Source organism: Marmota marmota, unplaced genomic scaffold, assembly GCF_001458135.2.
Source record: "Marmota marmota marmota unplaced genomic scaffold, marMar, whole genome shotgun sequence".
In the NCBI taxonomy this organism is placed as follows: domain Eukaryota; kingdom Metazoa; phylum Chordata; class Mammalia; order Rodentia; family Sciuridae; genus Marmota; species Marmota marmota.
Window position 1 is genome coordinate 18,904,720 of NW_026000196.1, and position 17,780 is coordinate 18,922,499.

Here is a 17,780-nt window from a genome sequence, read left to right on the forward strand (position 1 = left end):
CAGTCTGACCTCAAATTTACAATTCTCATCTTCCTGAGTAGCTGGGATTATAGCCCCGAACCACTGCGTCTGGCATAGCCATGTTATATAAAGGAGTTGCGTATCCACAGATTTGATATCCAAAGGGGATTCTGGAGCCAATCCCCCATGAATACCAAGTGACAACTCTGTGTGTGTGTGTATGTGTGTGTATTAGCTAGTGTGTGTGTGCCCTAATAATATGTGTAACTTTCAAACTACTAACTGGAGAGGGAAATCAGTCATAGAGCAGTTGGGGACAAGAAAACTCCATCATATTAATAAGGCAGAAAAATAAGAAAGCATTTATAATGGGAATAAAACATAGAAAAAGATGATAGTAATAAATCTAAACATATAAATAAGCATAATTTGAATGGATTAAGTGCATCTCCAAGGATATTTACTCTCAGATTGGGTGAAGAAAAAAAACCACTCTAGCTACATGCCAAGATGTACATGTACAACTTAAGGAAAAAAAAAAAGACAGACTTGGAAAGGTTGAAAACATAGGCACACAAAAAGATAAACTAGATAAACATAGAAATGTAAATGGGGACCATGCATTGTAGTGCAGACTTGCAATCCCAGCAAGGGGGCTGGGATTGAGAGGCTGAGGCAGATTGAGAGGCTGAGGCAGGAGGATCATGAGTTCAAAGCCAGCCTCAGCAACTTAGCAAGGCCCTGAGCAACTTAGTGAAACCTGTCTCAAAACATAAAAAGGGCAAGAAATGTGATTCAGTGCGTAAGGACCCCTGGGTTCAATCTCTGGTACCAAAAAAAAAAAATGTAGATGGGGAAATTATCATCAGATAAAATAGCATAAAATTATCACCACATAAAATAGCTCTAAAATACCATAAAATTAAGGTAAAATTGATCATTGGCACAAAGACTTTCTATATGATAAAACATTAAATCCCTAAGAAAATTTGAATAATAAACATTAAGGCATCTAATCAGAAAGATTTGAAATGTAAAAAGCAAACACCTAACAGACTGACAAAGATTAATTGACAAATCCCTCTTTTTCATGGGAAACTCCACAATAGTCCTTTTTATACAAATCATCAGTTCAGCAAGACAAAAGTATAATGAAGAACACAGAAAAGTTGAGTTATAAAATAATTAGAATATAGAGTTGCCTTTGTATTTAATGATTCACCCAGTGCACATTCTCATGCACTGTTGGTGGAAGTGTAAATTGGCAAATTTTGGAAGTCAGTGCCTGTTAACATTTAGAAATCTTCTATCCCTACCCCTGAATTTCCACTTAGGATTCTTTCCTAAGTAAGTATTGAATTTGTCTACAAATATTGTAGACATGGATATTTGTTGCTTTAAGACAAATATAGTTCAGCAGTAGAGTGCTTGCCTCGCACATGTAAGGCACTGGGTTCGATCCTCAGCACCACGTAAAAATAAATAAAGTAAATATATTTTTAAAAAAAGATTTAATAGCAAACATTTGAAAGCAAAATAAATGCTCCTCAGCAGGAAAGTGATTGATAAATGATGTTACATCTGTATCATAAAATACTGTTTAGTTATTAAAAAGAAATTGTTCTACATGGGTTATTGTAGTTATTATATAAGTCATATTAAGTGAAAAAATATGGTGCAGGAAAATATGAATAATTTGGTCATCTTACTAAAAAATTCCAAAAGGAAATAAGCACATACATAAATAACATAAGCATTTGTCTGGGAGGTAGTAAAAGGAACTGGTAACAGTAGTTGTCTGGAAAATGGACTGAGGTTTAGGATGAGGGTGAAGGAGGCCCATTTTACTTTCCATTTTCATATCTTTCTGTACTCTTTAAATATTCTAAATATATAGATATTTTCATTCTAAATTACAGGCATACATAAACTTGTCTATTTTATAATAGTCCCTCTTTTTTTTTTTTTTTTTGTACTGGAGATTGAACCTAGGGGTAATTAACTACTAAGCCACATCTTAGCCCTTTTTATTTTTCATTTTGACCCAGGGTCTCACAAAGTTGCTTAAAGCCTCGTTAAAGTTACTGAGACAGGTCTTGAACTTTCCATCCTCCTGCCTCAGCCTCTGAACTGCTAGGATTATAGGTGCTCACCACCATACCTCGCAAATATTTACTCTTATTCATATATGAATCAAGTTTATTTTGCTAGTAGTCCATTCTGTGCATCTTTTAAAAAGCAATTAGAGGCCAGTGTGGTGGCTTACACCTGTAATCCTAGCAGCTCCAGAGACTGAGACAGGAGGATTGCAAGTTCAAAGCCAGCCTCAGCAACTTAGAGAGAACCTGTCTTAAAATTTGAAAATAAATAAACAAATAAATAAAAAGGAATGAGGATGTGACTCAGTGGTCGAGTGCCCCTGAGTTTAATCCCGGGTACCCCCCACCCCCCAAAAACAAAGGGAAAAAGAAAAAGGAGTTAGAGCTTACAGGCTATGTCTTATGTTATTCCATCTGGTCAACACTTGAAGTATAAAAAAATTAAGAAGTAACAAGGGTTGAAAATTATATGAACATGGACTGCATTATGAATAGGAAATTCCATCACGATATGAAGAAATTGACTTTCATAAACCGTATTTAGAAATCATTCCCATTGCTTTATACATTTTGTCATCTCTAAGAAAATAATTTACAAGTTTCCTTGCAGGTGCCCAGAGCATCTTCTCTCTGACTAGTTTGTTCTAACGCTGCCAGCCAGTAGTGACGCAGCAATAAGAGAGCATGTGTCAGTTCTGTGTGTGTGTTTCTATGTATGAACATGTATCCCAGTGTACACTCCATAGATGGATAGCTTAGATTATTTGCTATTTCTTCTTATCTGTGTTTTTTTTAATTCCAAAATCATGCTGAATTATTGACTGTCATGTTTAAATTTGGAGGAGTTATTTTCATGCTTAACAAAAGCATGCTGAATAGTATCTGTGGATCTCTCCAGTGACAGCTGACTTGTACTGGGTGAACCAGGCTGAGTGCTGCTGGTTAGACCACTGTCCCAAGGGAAGCCAATGCCTGTGAGTTACTTAGGAAACCTCAGTCTAGTTGTAATTGCTTCTTTGATGGTGGCAGAGTTGACTTTTAGTGAATTTTAATGTTGGAATATTTGAACTCTTTCAGGAAGATTCCTACACTACCAGCTGCTAAGAAATATTTAGAAAGAGTATCCGATAGAATGTTTGGCTCTTGGGCTTTTGGTTGAAAAAAGGAGTGTGTGTGACATTTCCAAAGCTACCCTCAAGTAAATGCTTACCACTAATTTGAGAAATAGGCTCACCTGTAAATCTGCCTTTTTAAGCAATTTTTCCCCTTTTTCCAGGGTTACTCCATCCTCTGAAAATCCCAATGGTGCTACTTCTAGTGTCAGCCAAGGAAAACCTTCTTTAAGACGAATTAAAGGGAGACTGCACAGAAGCAAAAGTCTTGATAGCTTCGATTTCTGTGAACTCACTGTAAGTGGACTGGTTGATACTTTTCTCATTTTTTAAGGAATGCAAAACTTTTGATTTTTTTTTTCATAAAAATATAATAGTCTCATTTGGTGGTCAGCATTTTTTTTAACTAAAAAATGTTTGAACTAACAGGTTACCAACCAGAATGCTTTCTTAACTGGCATGCACAGGGTATATTTATAATAAATGGTTCATAACAAAGATTCTGTTGGAAAGATGAAGATAAAGAAATTTTTCCTGAATTCTATGAGACATGTTGAATTGAGTAGACTATCCATGTAAATTTCTTTGAATATCACAAATTCATGTTAATATGAACAGAGACTTAAGTATCTGATTAACTCCAAACATTCAGCTTTCTGGTAGTACCTGAAAGTCGTTATGCCAAAAATTATTAGGATAGATCCCAATTCAGTTAATGATTGCACTTTCTCTCTGTTCTAAGTGATTAACTCTAACAGTCATGTTTTTTGTTCCAGGCCATGTGACATGTTTTTCCTATGGGTGTATGGTAATAAATCAATTCATGTTTCTGAAAGAACACTAACACTGTCAGGCTCCTCTCTATTAAAAGATACACTGTAATGCCGTGAAGTACATACTAGAATGCTCTCTGCTTTGAAAAAAGTTTTATTCAGATTTATGTATGTGTTCGTTGGCAGATTAATGGATGTTTAGGATGTTTAGAAGAATGTGTGCATTTCTGCCTTTTGAGTTCTGAAAAATTCTGAATTGTTAAAGTACCACTGACAAGTGTTGTTTCAAAAAATGATACCAAATTGCTGTCTTTAGTATATGAAACTAAATCCTATCTGCTTTTGAGGATATGACATTTGCATTTCTTACCTATAATTGATAAAAACAAAAGCTCAGTAAATGTGAATGCTTATTTTTTATTTGTTAAGATTTATTTTTTAGCAATTATTTTTATTAAAATAATTGTATTCAATTATTTTGCTTTAAAGTGTTCTTGAACACTTTTATGATACAAGACATAAGAAAGTGAAATGTGATCTATAGGAAAACACTTAATCAATAACTGAGAAAAGGAGTCAGTTTTTGCTAAGTCAACTTAACAGTGAAAGTGACTATTAGAAAACATACAATCAAGTGAATTGTTTCTCAAAAGTAAAGCAATAAATTCACTGAGAAACAAATTTTAATTACGTTTTAAAATATGAAAATGGAGGCCAGGCGCGGTGGTACACACCTATAATCCTAGTGACTCAGACGTCTGAAGCAGGAGGAACAGGAGTTCAAACCCAGCCTCAGCAACTTAGTGAGGCCCTAAGCAACTCAGTGAGACCCTGTCTCTAATAAAATATAAAAAATGGCTGGGGATGTGGCTCCATGGTTAAGTGCCCTGGGTTCAATCTCTGGTACCAAAAAAAACCTCAAAGAATATAAAAATGGAAATTGAAATTTTATTAGGTTCTTTTCTCTGATGTTTGATATTATCATTACTGATACATAATCAGGTAATTAATATGACATGTTGTAAAATACATTTACTTGCTTAACCAGAATCATTCTGGTTGGAGAAGAAGTTAAAATTTGTCTAGAACATGACGAAGAAAACTTTACATATCAGTTATCCCTTATCTGAAATGTCTGGGATCAGGCATGTTTTGGATTTTGAATTTTGGCATTTTTACATCTCCATAATGAGATATCTTAGGGTTGGTCTTAGTTCATTTGTATTTCATTTACACTTTATATACATAGATTGAAGGTAAATGTGTACAGTATTTTTAGGTACCTGTGCTTTGACTACAATCTGTTATGTGAGGGCAAGTGTGGAATTTGCCATGTGTGGCAACGTGTTGGTGCTCTGAAAGTTAGGGATATTCAACTGTACTTTGTGTAAGGTTGCCTTCAGTTTCCCACAAATAGAAATGAATATTTAAATGATAAGGAAGTTATCTTTTTATTATAATCAATATGCTTAAAAGTGATTGATAATTTATTCTTTGCCTTGTTCCATAAGACACTTTATCTGGCTAAAGTCTAAGCAAGAAAAAAAAAATAGCACTATCCAGTGGATTTACCATCTATAGAATTCATTTTTTTTTCTTTTTGATATTCTTTCTTTTGGGGTGTTATCTCAAAAGTAAAGTCTTAGCATGAAGGAAAGGCATTTGACATTGAGGTTAAAAAAGAGGAAAAGTTGGGGGGATTCACAGAAGGTGGATTGCAGGGATGGTCTGTGGTTCTTGTGTGGTGGTATGTGCAGTTGTCTTCATGGACTACGTTGTTGCTTTCTATTTTGGTTTTCTATTTCTGAAGGGTGGATCAAAAGGCTGGGGACTTTGGCATGTGGTACTCCATTTCTCTTTCATTAAGGGGAATGTACTACGAAATCTAATTATTGCAAAACTCAAGTTTTTCACTATTTAAATTCATTTTCTTTCTCAGATTTTCACAGTAATGGTGGGGCAGCAATTTATTTTACCCTTTCGACACTTGTAGACTGTTAGACATTTTTACAATGAGTATATTCCATTTTTAGAAAAGTATAAAATTATTTCCCAAACAATAAAAAATATTAATAAAAGAGGAGCTTAAAAGCTTGACTACTCCCACTTCCTACCAAAGCCTATGACAGCACCATAATATCCAAGATATTTAGGGGAATATAACATCTTGGTGTGGGACTAAAAAAGTGATTTTTCCCTATATTTTTAAATTCTGTCATTTTTTTTTTAGAAGGCAGTGCTGTGCTTTTGTATTTTTGAGAAGAAACATGGATTACAGAAGGGTTTTATGGGAGGTGAAAGGTGTTTGAGAATAGAGCTCAGTGACAGAACATTAACCTAGCAAGTACTAGGCCCTTGGTTTTTATCCCAGCATCACAAAAAAATTAAAAAGAATTGGCTCTCTAATGTAATTAACTTTGTAAATATAATTATGGAAAACCAAGTTTTAAAACCTAAGTCACAACAGTCTAAAGAGAAGATACTTGGTAAAGGATCTGAAATGACTTTCAATTATATAGGAGTAATCTTTGTTCCCTTTAGGAAATAGCTTAGGCACCATAGATCTCTTTGTAAAGGTCCATCTCATTGAAAAAAAGACTGAAAATTTTGTCATTTTTATACACTATTCTTACAATTAAAAAAATACTTATTTCATGCATGTCTTCCTATGACTGTTAAACAGAGATCCTTAAAATGGACAGACAGTTTATAATCTCCTCTCTCAGTACATATCAAATCTGTGTCACCAAGAGGATAACATATTTTTATTTTACTTTTAACTTTCCTAAATTTTCCAATATTAAAAACAACTTTTCTTGCCTTTGGAAAGGCATAGCAAGTGGGAGCAAGAGATCCACTTGCTATAGTTTCAAGGTCCCAGTTTCTGGCCGAGAACCCTCAGGTTCCAGCTGAGACTATTGGCTTTGGTCCCAGGCATCAGATTGATGCCATTTCACTCCTGGGGAGAAGCAATTGTTTCAGCTTTCTCTGTGGGGATTAAATGGGATGGGCATTCTAGTTCATTTTGTAAACCCTACCGCATAATTGATTGGTATCCTAGTTCACTGAGGGAGACTGGCATCTCTCCAGTCTCCCTGGTTCCTTGAGACAGTGTCCGGAGATACTTGGCAAAATTTTCTTAGACAAGTTCTGAACTGGACCAGTCTATTCTGTAGATGTGTTTTGCCTAAAAGACCCAAGCTTTTATTTTTGGTGGGCAAAATGCTATAGAAGTCAGGTGATAGGTTCTCTTTTCTCTGAGGTGGAAAAGTGATATACAGTTCTCTATTTGTGAGGGTTTTTTTGTTTTGTTTTGTTTTTATTTTTGTTTTGTACTGGGGATTGAACTCAGAGGCTCTCAACCACTGAGCCACACACCCCCAGCCCTATTTTATACTTTATTTGGAGACAGGATCTCACTGCGTTGCCTAGTGCCTTGCTTATGCTGAGGCTGGCTTTGAACTCAGGATCCTCCTACCTCGGCCTCCTGAGCTGCTGGGATTACGGGAATATGCCACTGCGCCCAGCTCCTGTCTGCCCTGAACTTGTATATGACTTTCTTTCTTGGTATTAGTCCTTAAACAATGGAGTACAACAATCATTTACATTGCCTTAGGTATTATAAGGCTTCTAGAGATGATTTAAAATATTGAGGAGGATATGGGAGGATATACATAGGTTATAGGCCAATAGTGTGTCATTTTATATAAGGGGTGTGAACATCACAGACATTGGTGTCCATAGAGTCCTAGAATCAAAAATCATCGGGTATGATTTGGAGATGACTATATTGACAATCAATCTGAAGAAGAAATGGGATCCTTTGTCTTTAGATGTAGTTAGTGATTACATTTTCAGCTACTTCCTCTGACTCTGGTGTCATTGCCTGTTTATAGAGTGATCAAGTTACATTTTTACATCTGTCCCCTCCCTTCCTTGGATTCTAAGTGTATAGTTAAAGAATTTTAAGGGATAATTTAAAAATTTAATAGATTGCTTGAAATTTTACAGCTTTTCCTAATCAAATTTCCTCCCTAAACTAGGGGAATGAAGTCAGCTGAGTTAAGTTCATTCTGTTTGAACTCTAGAATATAAACGTAAGCAATTTATTTCTTTATGTGTATAAGCCTCCATTACTGCTTGTCTCTGCAGACAGATACTACATAAAGTTTTATGCACAATAAGTAGAAATGACGATCCATTAACAATTTATGGGGATATTCCTTAACCTTACGTGAAAGAAGGATTCAGTCATGATTAAGAAGCTTTTTTTTTTTTTTTTTGTCAGGGCTGGGGTTATGGCTCAGCATGTGCGAAGGACTGGGTTTGATCCTCAGCACCACATAACAATAACTGAATAAAATAAAGGTATTGGGTCCAACTACAACTAAAAATATATATATATATATTTTAAATATATTTGGCAAAAAGGATACATACTTCAAAACTTTAGAGCACTATTTGTCATGAGAGGGGAGGATGGATGATAAGAAATTACTTGGAGTGTTACTTTGAGTATACTTTTTGGCCTAATAAGTTGTAATTTGCTGCTGTCTGAATAATAGCTCTCTGGTATTTTTGGTGATTAGTGAATTTTCATATTTGAAAAGATACTTCTTTCTCCTGACAAAGAGGAATCTCCATGAAGGCTAATAGAAAACATATGTAAGTCTATGAACTTATCAATGATGAAAAATTTCCTCCATCTCCCTCTACCTCCAAGGCCTCCAATTGTAAGATCTGTGGGATCTAGTGGGGTGTTTTAAAACTCAGTTGCCTCTTCACTTCAACACACACTTTTTTTTTTAAGAGAGAGAGAGAATTTTTTTTTAATATTTATTTTTTAGTTTTCGGCGGACACACAACATCTTTGTTTGTACGTGGTGCTGAGGATCGAACCTGGGCCGCACGCATGCCAGGCGAGCGCGCTACCGCTTGAGCCACATCCCCAGCCCAACAACACACACTTCTTGTCCTGACTTGGGTTCCTGGTTGGTGAATAAGGAGCTGGGCATTAAAAGCAAGAAAATGATGTAGGAAAGCCTGTGAAGGGATGCTGAGGGCCTGTGTGTCCAGCCTCCCAGTTCTGTGGGAGGGGCTGGCCTCTTCTGTCTGTCTCACTTTCACCAAAGTCACTAGCTCCCACCTCACCAGTAAGAGAGCTAGGAAGGAAAAAGCATGAGCACTGTGGGCTCCTTCTGCTCAGGGCATACAGCTGCTCCTCGCATCCTGAGCTCCAGTGACGTGGGCAACTTTCCACTCTCTTTATATCCTCTGTCAGGGTAGGTGTTACCCCAAGGACACCAGCAGATCCCCACACTGTGCCCTTGGCTCTTAGTGCCTGTGTTCTTCCCTGATGTGTCATATATTTCAGCTACTCAGGGAAGGGAGTAGTTCTTTTATATTCACACAGATACCACGCATGACAAATTTTATGCTCATGAGATATGTTAGTTGACATTTATTTTCTTGACTGATCACTTTATTAACTGTGACAGCTAAGCAGAAAAAAATTTAGAGACCATTAAATATTAATATAGTTGGGCTTGAGAAGTAAGAGGATATGTAAGATAATATGACTTATTGGACATATGTTGGAGATATGTAAAATGTAATCATCTTACTTTATTTATTGACTTATTTTATAGGGAACATACATATACACTAAGAAATAAGGGGGAGATGGTGAAGGTGTTGGTGGTGAAGGTGAAGGTGGAGGCGTTGGTGGTCATGGAGGTGGCATAAGTGGTGGTAGAAATAGAAGAGGTGGGGGTGTTGATTGAGGAGGTGGTGATGGTGGAGGTGGCGATGTTGATGGAGGTGGTAATGCAGGTGATAAAGGTGGTAGAGTCCTAGTGGTGGCAGTGGTGAAGGTAGAGGTGGAGGTGGAGGTGATTAGTGGAGATTAAAAGGTGGCAGAGGCGGAGGTGATGGTGGTAGAGGATAGTAGATGGTGGTGGGGGAGTAGTAGTGGTGGTGATGGTGGTGGAGGTAGAGATGGTGGGAAACAGTGCATGTGGTAGAAGTGGGGGATGGAGAAGTGGGGGAGGTGGTGGAGGTAGAGGTGGAGGTGGAGGTGGTGGAAATGGTGAATGTGCAGGTGGAGGTTGTGGATTTAGAGTTAGAGTGAGGGGGGTGAAGGTGGAGGTGGTAGAGGTAGAAGTAGAGATGCTACACGTGGAGGTAGAGGTACAGGAGGTGAAGATGGAGGTGCTACGGGTGGTAGACATGGAGATGGAAGAGATGGAGATGGTAGGAAAGGTGGTGACTGAGGAGGCAGAGGTGTCAATATTAGAAGTGGAAGTGGAGGTGGTAAAGTGATGGTAGGGATGCAGGTGGTGGATGTGGAGTTGGAGGTGGAGGTAATGGATGTGGGTTTGGGGATGGAGGTGGTGGATGCATCTGCACCCCTCTCTGCATGGATTTCATTGGAAGGTTTGTAACAGTGGGTACAGCAGTTCCAGGCCTCACATAAACACAGATAAGTAGAGAAGAACCAGTGTCTCTTTCTGTGGCTGTCTCTCACAGCATGGGAAGCCTCCTCAAACACTTTCTTACTTACCATTTCTTATGATTGGNTCTTAGAGAGTCATTTAAAGTATAGGAATGGGAGTTTTTCTTATCTAGCAAGGAGGATGAGGTAGCAGTCCAGCTCTGGTGCAGCTGCCGTGGCATTTCTTAGAGACCCAGCTTTCTCCACCCTTCCTTCTCATGCTGTCAGCCTCAGTCCTCATTTCTTTCATCTCAAGATAGCATCTTGTATTTTTAGCAAGATGAAGGGGGTAAAGGGGCACAAGACACTTTCTCCTAGTTCACTAGCTCTGTCCTTTTAGTTTAGAGAAGATGCCCTCCCCAGGGATATCTTCCTATATCTCCTTGGCAAGAACATGACATGTTGTCATGTCAAGCAAGTATTAAAAAATTGGGAGTTTTGGTAGCACAGGCTCCTAAGGATAAAAATCAGATTCTGTTAGTAAGGAAAGAAGAAATGGATACTTTATAGGTAACTTGTGGGATATACTCTACTTATGTACCCCAGTGGTCAGGAATTCATACCTATACTGGCCAGGAAATGCTACAGTAAAAGCCATATCAGAAGTAGATTAAAATATAGTTGTTTATGAAACAGATATATTTCTGAGGCCCCTGCACTTTGAAATTTATACATTTGTGAGATGGATTTTCCCCTGAGGCTTACAAAGTTTGGGGGCTTATTTCGTTCTCCAGATGAACTGTCTTTCCATGGTTAGTAGTACAGACTCAAGTTGTAGTATACTCCGCCTACCAGTTTGAAATTATGTAATTCTTGGACTGGGGATATAGCTCAGTTGATAGGGTGCCTGCCTCGCATTCAGTAGTCCATAGGTTCAATCCCCAGTACCAAAAAGAAAAAAAAAAGAAAAAGAAAAGAAATTATGAAATTCTTGATGTTTATTCATATTTTGGGGGGAGGTGAGGTGCAGGTACCACGGATTGAACCCAGGGGTAGTTAACTACTGAGCTATGTACCCAGCCCTTTTTATTTTTTATTTAGAGACAGGGTCTCACTAAGTTGCTTAGGGCCTCACTAAGTTGCTAAGGCTGGCTTTGAACTTGCAATCCTCCTGTCTCAGCCTCTGGAGCTGCTGGGATTACAGATAGGCGCCACAATGCCTGGCTTGATGCTTGCTCTTAATCTGGGGTATTTGCATTGTTTCAGGTTTGTTTGTAAAGCGAAGCTTTGTTACTATCCTTTAAAAAAAATTTTTACTTTTTGGTGTAGATGGACACAACCCTAACCCTTTATTTTTATGTGGTGCTGAGGATTGAACCCAGGTCTAGCCCGTGCTAGGCGAGCGCTCTGCCGCTCTACCGCTGAGCCACAATCCCAGCCCTGTTACTATTTATTGCATTATTTAGATGTACACAATTAAAATTTGCATAAACTGAATTGTGTTCAGATGAAGAAGGCAGCAATGTGTAATACATTTTAGGGGGGAAATGCAGCCAGATTTAAAATGCAAAAAGGGTTTTCATACCTGAAATTGTGTTTTCCGTTAACTCTATGAAAACTTGTGCTAAAAAGAACCAGTTGTTCCCTAATTTTTCCCTCGTTCCAAGAAATCTATTTTACCGTACCACCTTGCAAGATCTCTTATGGTATAATTTATATGTATATATTTCCTCCCCAATTTCAAGCACAAATTATGTCACAAAAACTACGTTTTTTTTTTTTTTTTTGTATAATGCATGGCATAATGTTGAGGGCTTTGTAGAGCTCACTCAGTATTTTTTGAATGAGTGAAGAGATGTGATTAAGTGAATAAATGGCCTTGCTAGTGGCTAGACTGTGCAGGATGCTGAAAATGGAAACGGCAATGAGTTTCTCCCTGTCCTTCGTGTCCTTGACAGTTTTAAAGAATCCTCAACTTAGTTTCATCCAGTGTTTCTTCATGACCGGATTCAGGTCATACATTCTTGGCAGAAATAAAACTGAAAACTGAAATGATGCTGTGCTCTAAGTGCCTCACCGCGAGCACAGAGGGAAGCCATCCCGCCATTGTGACATTCGCCTTGCTAGCCTAGTCATGTTGTGTCTGCCAGACTTCGACATGTTTAATTCACCATTTTTCCACTTGATAATTGATGAATTTTTGTGGGGAGATATTCCAAGATCACACCAGTATTTCTCATTAAGTTTTTAGCCACTTAGCCCTAGACTCCACTGAGGACTCCCAGGTCAAAATTGTGATATTAAAAGGTCCAGTATCTGTTTTCTAATAATTTCTGATTCTTTTTCTTTCTTTCTTTCTTTTTTTTTTTTTGCTTACACAATATTTCCTTTAACTTCCTAACTTACATGGTAGAAACTTTAATTTTGTTTAGTTTTTTATTTTTAATGTATAGGGAAAAAATAAAAAAATAAAAACAGCCCAAACTCTGACTTGCAAAGTAGTCATAGGATTTTCCATAATTGTAGAAAAACTCGAGAAGGATTAACTAAATTCACGAATTGGATTGTAAATTCATATCAGAAAGCCATATCACTTATCTCTTATGTCAAGGGAGAATGCCTGTGTAATCTTGCTCACTTGCGCGTGCTGTCTGTCTCTCTGTCTCTCTGTCATGTAAAATCCCCAACTGCTGTCTTCTGCAGTTTAGACAAAAGCCTGGTGGGCTACTGGTCTGGATTTCACTAGTGTCTTAGCACAGCTCACAGTGATCTTACTTGTTAGGACTTATTCTGCTGCTTGTCTTCTCCATGAGAAAGTTAGCTCTATCAGGACAGGGACCAGGACAGTCTTGTTTTTTTTTTTTTTTTTTTTTACATCCTTAGTGTACAGCATAGCATTATATCCATATGGCTATTAAGAATTGTTGATTAGGGCTGGGGATGTGGCTCAAGCGGTAGTGCGCTCGCCTGGCATGCGTGTGGCCCGGGTTCGATCCTCAGCACCATATACAAACAAAGATGTTGTGTCTGCCAATAACTAAAAAATAAATATTAAAAAAATTCTCTCTCTCTCACTCTCTCTTTAAAAAAAAAATTGTTGATTAGCCAACAGAGTATTCTTTTTTGTACACACAAAGTACAAAAGTGTGTGTGTGGTGCTGGAGATTGAACCCAGGGCCTTGTGCATGCGAGGCAAGCACTCTACCCCAGCCCCATAGTATTCACTTTTTTAAAAAGAAAAGAAAAGCAACTTGTAAGGAGAATCTCACAAGTGATCATAAATAGGTCCTCTCCCTAGAGGTCCTTGGTCCCATGGGCTTGCCCTCCCTAGTCCCAATTCACCAAGTGAGAGTCCAGTGTACCTTGCTGGTCCTGCATCTGCAAACTGGATGTGACACCAGAGCCTGCTTTGGTCTGCTCTTAACCCTCTGGAGGGCAGGGGGTGTGCATTGCTGGAGAGGAGAGGAATCTACTGGGATTATCGCCCTCATTAATTTTCCAAAGTGAGAGGAGTCAGAGAGATTTAAAGCTTTTCTGCAGAACAAGAAATCCAGCTATTTATATAACTAGGAATTCCAGAGGTCGGCCTGAATGCAGTCTGCCAGTTGACAACCAATTAGTAGGAGATTTTTGCCTTAATGGTTACCTTCTTCATTAAACTGTGAATGTCCAGATATTTCTAAGAGACTCTTACAGACAGGCAACCTTGCAAGACTCTTGGTTTTTTGAAATGGTCCTAAGTACAATGGCTATAAGTTCTCCATTCTTGTGAATAATGCCAGCCTCCATATTTGTCTAATAGCCTTCCTGGATTGATTTTGCATCTCAGAATTTTGTTTCCATCTTGAACCTGTGCCAGCATTTCTTATCTCTTTAAAGTTTCCTTTCACTAGCAACTGCTAGTTTGGGAGCTTGTTGGCTCTGATTTTAGGCAGGATTTTATTCATTTTTAGGCAAGATTTTCTGAATAGAAAATACAGGTTTTTTTAGAAATTTAGATCTTAATGAAATGAATAGAGAAATTATTATTTCAAAGAAGAGAATGAGGCCTTTAGCATTCTGCCTTAACTTGTGATTCATAAAGTCTCTCATGAAAGCAGTTCCTGAATGCTATAGTTTGAATCTTGAATGTCCCCAAAGGCCCACATGTGGCACTGGTGAGAAGTGGTGAAAGGATTAGGAGGTGCGAGTAAGGTTGGTCACTGGGGTGTGTACTTGAAGGGCATATTGAGGCCCCAGCACCTTCCTCTCTCCCTTTTTACTTCCCAGCTCTGTGAGGTGAGCAGGCCTCCTTCACTACATGTTCTGGCCATAATGCATTGGGCCACCGTAGGCCAAGCAACTGTGCAATGAAATCTTTGAAACTGTGAGTCCAAACTACCCCTGCCCCTGACCCCCCATACTGGGGTTTGAATCCAGGGGCAATTTACCAAATCCCTAGCCCTTTTCAGTTTTTAATTTTGAGACAAGGTCTTCTAAACTGTTGACGCTGACCTTGAACTTGCAGTCCTCCTGCTTCAGCTGGTCACTGGGATTACAGGCATGTGCCACTGTGCCTGGCTAAACCTTTATCTTTTTAAGTTGATTATCTCAGGTATTTTGTCACAGTGACAGAAATCTGATTAACACTGGATTTCGCCAGAATCTCTCCCTTTCTAAGGCTTAGATTTGGTTCTTGTTGACTGGGCTAGAGACCAACAGCCACCTTTCCTCTCCCATTTCCCCATTTGACTGCCTGCCTCACAGACTCTACATGCAGATCAAGACACCTCACTCACAACCAGAACATGTCCAAGCTTCATTTTAGGTTCACCTAGGACTCCCCTCCCATTATGTGTCTGTCTGTCTTTTTCTCTCTCTCTCACACACACACACACATACACCACTACCACCACCACCATCATCAACCTGTCAACCTTTAACATGGTCGAAATTGAGTAGAGCAGGCAGAGGTGTAAATGAACATTGCTCATGTACTACAGTGGAGGCAGCACAGGATACCTCCGAGGATAACAGAGTGCTCGAAGCTGCTCAGAACAGGAAGCACCACAGAGGAGATAGCCCTTAAAGTGGAACCAGAAGAGCACATAAAACTTTGTTGTGACAGAAATGGGGAGTTGGTCCTGGGGTTGGAGGGAGCAGAGGAGGGGAAATGGAGCTGGAGCCGAGAACTCCCTGCCCTTGGTTATGAACCACAGAGCTCTGCAGAGATGCCCCAGGTGACAGTGGGTGATGTAGAGGGTGAGGGACGGGGCCTCACGCCTCATCCTCCCCTCCAGCCAGAGTAGCTCTGCTTTTTCTGTTTTTACAGAAGGGCGAGGTGGGGAGAAGGATTCTGTTGCCAGTTTTGTTTTGTGAACATGGATTGCTAATGCAGAGCCAGGAAACATCACCAGAGCAGGGGCAGTCAGGCGTAGAGAAATCAGGAGGGAAATTCATGCATAGATGTTGAAGAAGCTGAGGAGGGGAGTTTCCAGGAGGGAACAAGTGATCAAAGACTATAGCCTCAAACATTTGGGGGAGGGCAAAGGCAACGTGGACCTGCCAGTGGTCAGAGGAGGTCATTCCTCTTTTTTTTTTTCTTGACAGGAGGGATAACGTCATTTTTCTCCTAGCCACAGAATTGAAAGAGCCATTGCTGCTTCAAACTCTGCAGAGATGATGTCATATAATTCTTAGTTTTCTTACATTTCTGATGTTGCAGCTGTCCTCCCCTCAGTCTATGAAAGGAGTGCCCCTCTGTGTGCTGTGCTTAGGGTTGTTGGCAGTGAATATGGTGTAGATTGGGGACATTTGGAGGTGATTGGTGACACTGACTGAGGGCAGTGGAGCATCGGGCAAACTGAAGAAGGTTGGAAAATTTAGAAAGAAAAGTGTGTGTGTGTGTGTGTGTGTGCACGTGCGTGTGTGTATGTGTGTTGAACGAGAGTTAACTCATGAGTTAATTTGTGTAAATAATTTGTTTTTATGTAATATGGATCTGTTTCACCTTTCCAGAGATGATCTTAGATTATTTCATTATTCTTCAATCAGTGAACAAAATCATTTAATCTCCACATTTGTTATTGGACAGAATAAATCATGCCTGAGGAACAAAGGAAATAATGTATTATGTTTGTCTATTTTCACACACATAAAATTTCAAGTACATGTAGAAAATAGGTTGTAGTTGTCTTTGAAACATATCATTCTGTTTCCACTAATGCAAATGAAAACAGTTTAGCTCACCTGATTATTATGTGACTTCTGAGGATTAGAATGAAAAATGGAAGTTTCAAAATATGTTTTTTTCTATCTGGTGGGGAGGAGCAAAGGCCGGATTCATGGACAGCCCTGGTTCTTTTTGTTGGCTCAAAAAAGGCCTGAGAAGACACACTGGGAAGGAAGGAGTCATTTTCTTTCCTGTGGCCAGAGGGAAAATGAAATGTTAGAGTTAAGTTTTCTTCAGTAATGACTCCATAGGTGCTAGGAAGGCTCATTCCCCAAGACTGACTTGCAAGCTGCCGCAAGACCCACCTAGTCTTCCCGAGAATATCTTTGGGGCAGCTGTTTGTTCTGGAAATCCCTCTCTGAAAGTTACTAATGGACTTGGGCCAAACTCAGTTTCCAAAGGTTGTTATTCAAATGCTTGGTGTTTTCATCCTTTCAGGCTGCTAAAACAAAATGCCATAAATTGAGTTGCTTATAACCAAGATGTTTATTTCTCACAGTTTTGGAAGCCAAAATCAAGGCACTGGCAGAGTTGGTGTCTGGTTGGGGGCTCATTTCTCACAGACATCTCACTGTGTCCTCAGTGGATGGGGCAGATAAGCCCCCGTGAACCTCTTCTGTAAGAGCACCAGTCTCATTTGTGAGATCTCTACTTTTGCGACCAATTGCCTCATGAAGGCCACACCTCCTAATATCATCACCTTGGGGATTAGGTTGCCACACATGAATGTGAGGAGAACACAGACCATAGCTCATGTATAGCTGGGATGGCATTTTTCCTGTTTTCTCTTGTGATTCACCAGCATTGCAGCCAGCCATCATCCACAGAGAACTGAGAGCCTACCCTGAGGGGTGGGGGATAGAGTATAGGTTTGGGACATGGCTGTTGGTGAGTAGAATTCAGTGCCTATAGACTCTGGATTGGAAACTACTTGGAATGTGAACCAGAGAGGATTGAAACATTCCAAGAGAGACCCTGGGCAGCTGCAGGAGGGAGAGGAGGGTCCAGGACCTCAGAGTAGGAAGCTGACAGAGATAGTACCAAAAGCCAGAGTGCCCAGATGCCTCTTATGCCCTCAAGTACCACAGAAAGTCAGCCGTGACCTTTAGTATGAATTACAAGGTCACAAAATAGTTGTGAACAGGAAAGATGTCACTTAAATGGGGCCTCAGAGTCATCTCAGACCTTGAA

The 17,780-nt window shown here is 39.3% G+C and overlaps 1 protein-coding gene across 9 annotated transcripts in view; it reads left to right on the forward strand.

Moving 5' to 3' along the window:
• Positions 1 to 3,247: 3,247 nt before the first annotated feature.
• Tjp1 (tight junction protein 1) overlaps positions 3,248 to 17,780 on the forward strand; it is a 214,513-nt gene continuing 199,980 nt past the window's right edge. For all 9 annotated transcript variants that reach the window (XM_048790372.1, XM_048790373.1, XM_048790374.1 and 6 more), the window contains exon 1: positions 3,248 to 3,469. In XM_048790372.1, coding sequence (XP_048646329.1) covers positions 3,263 to 3,469 — 207 coding nt within the window. In that variant the 5' untranslated portion in view covers positions 3,248 to 3,262. The remainder of the gene's footprint in view (positions 3,470 to 17,780) is intronic.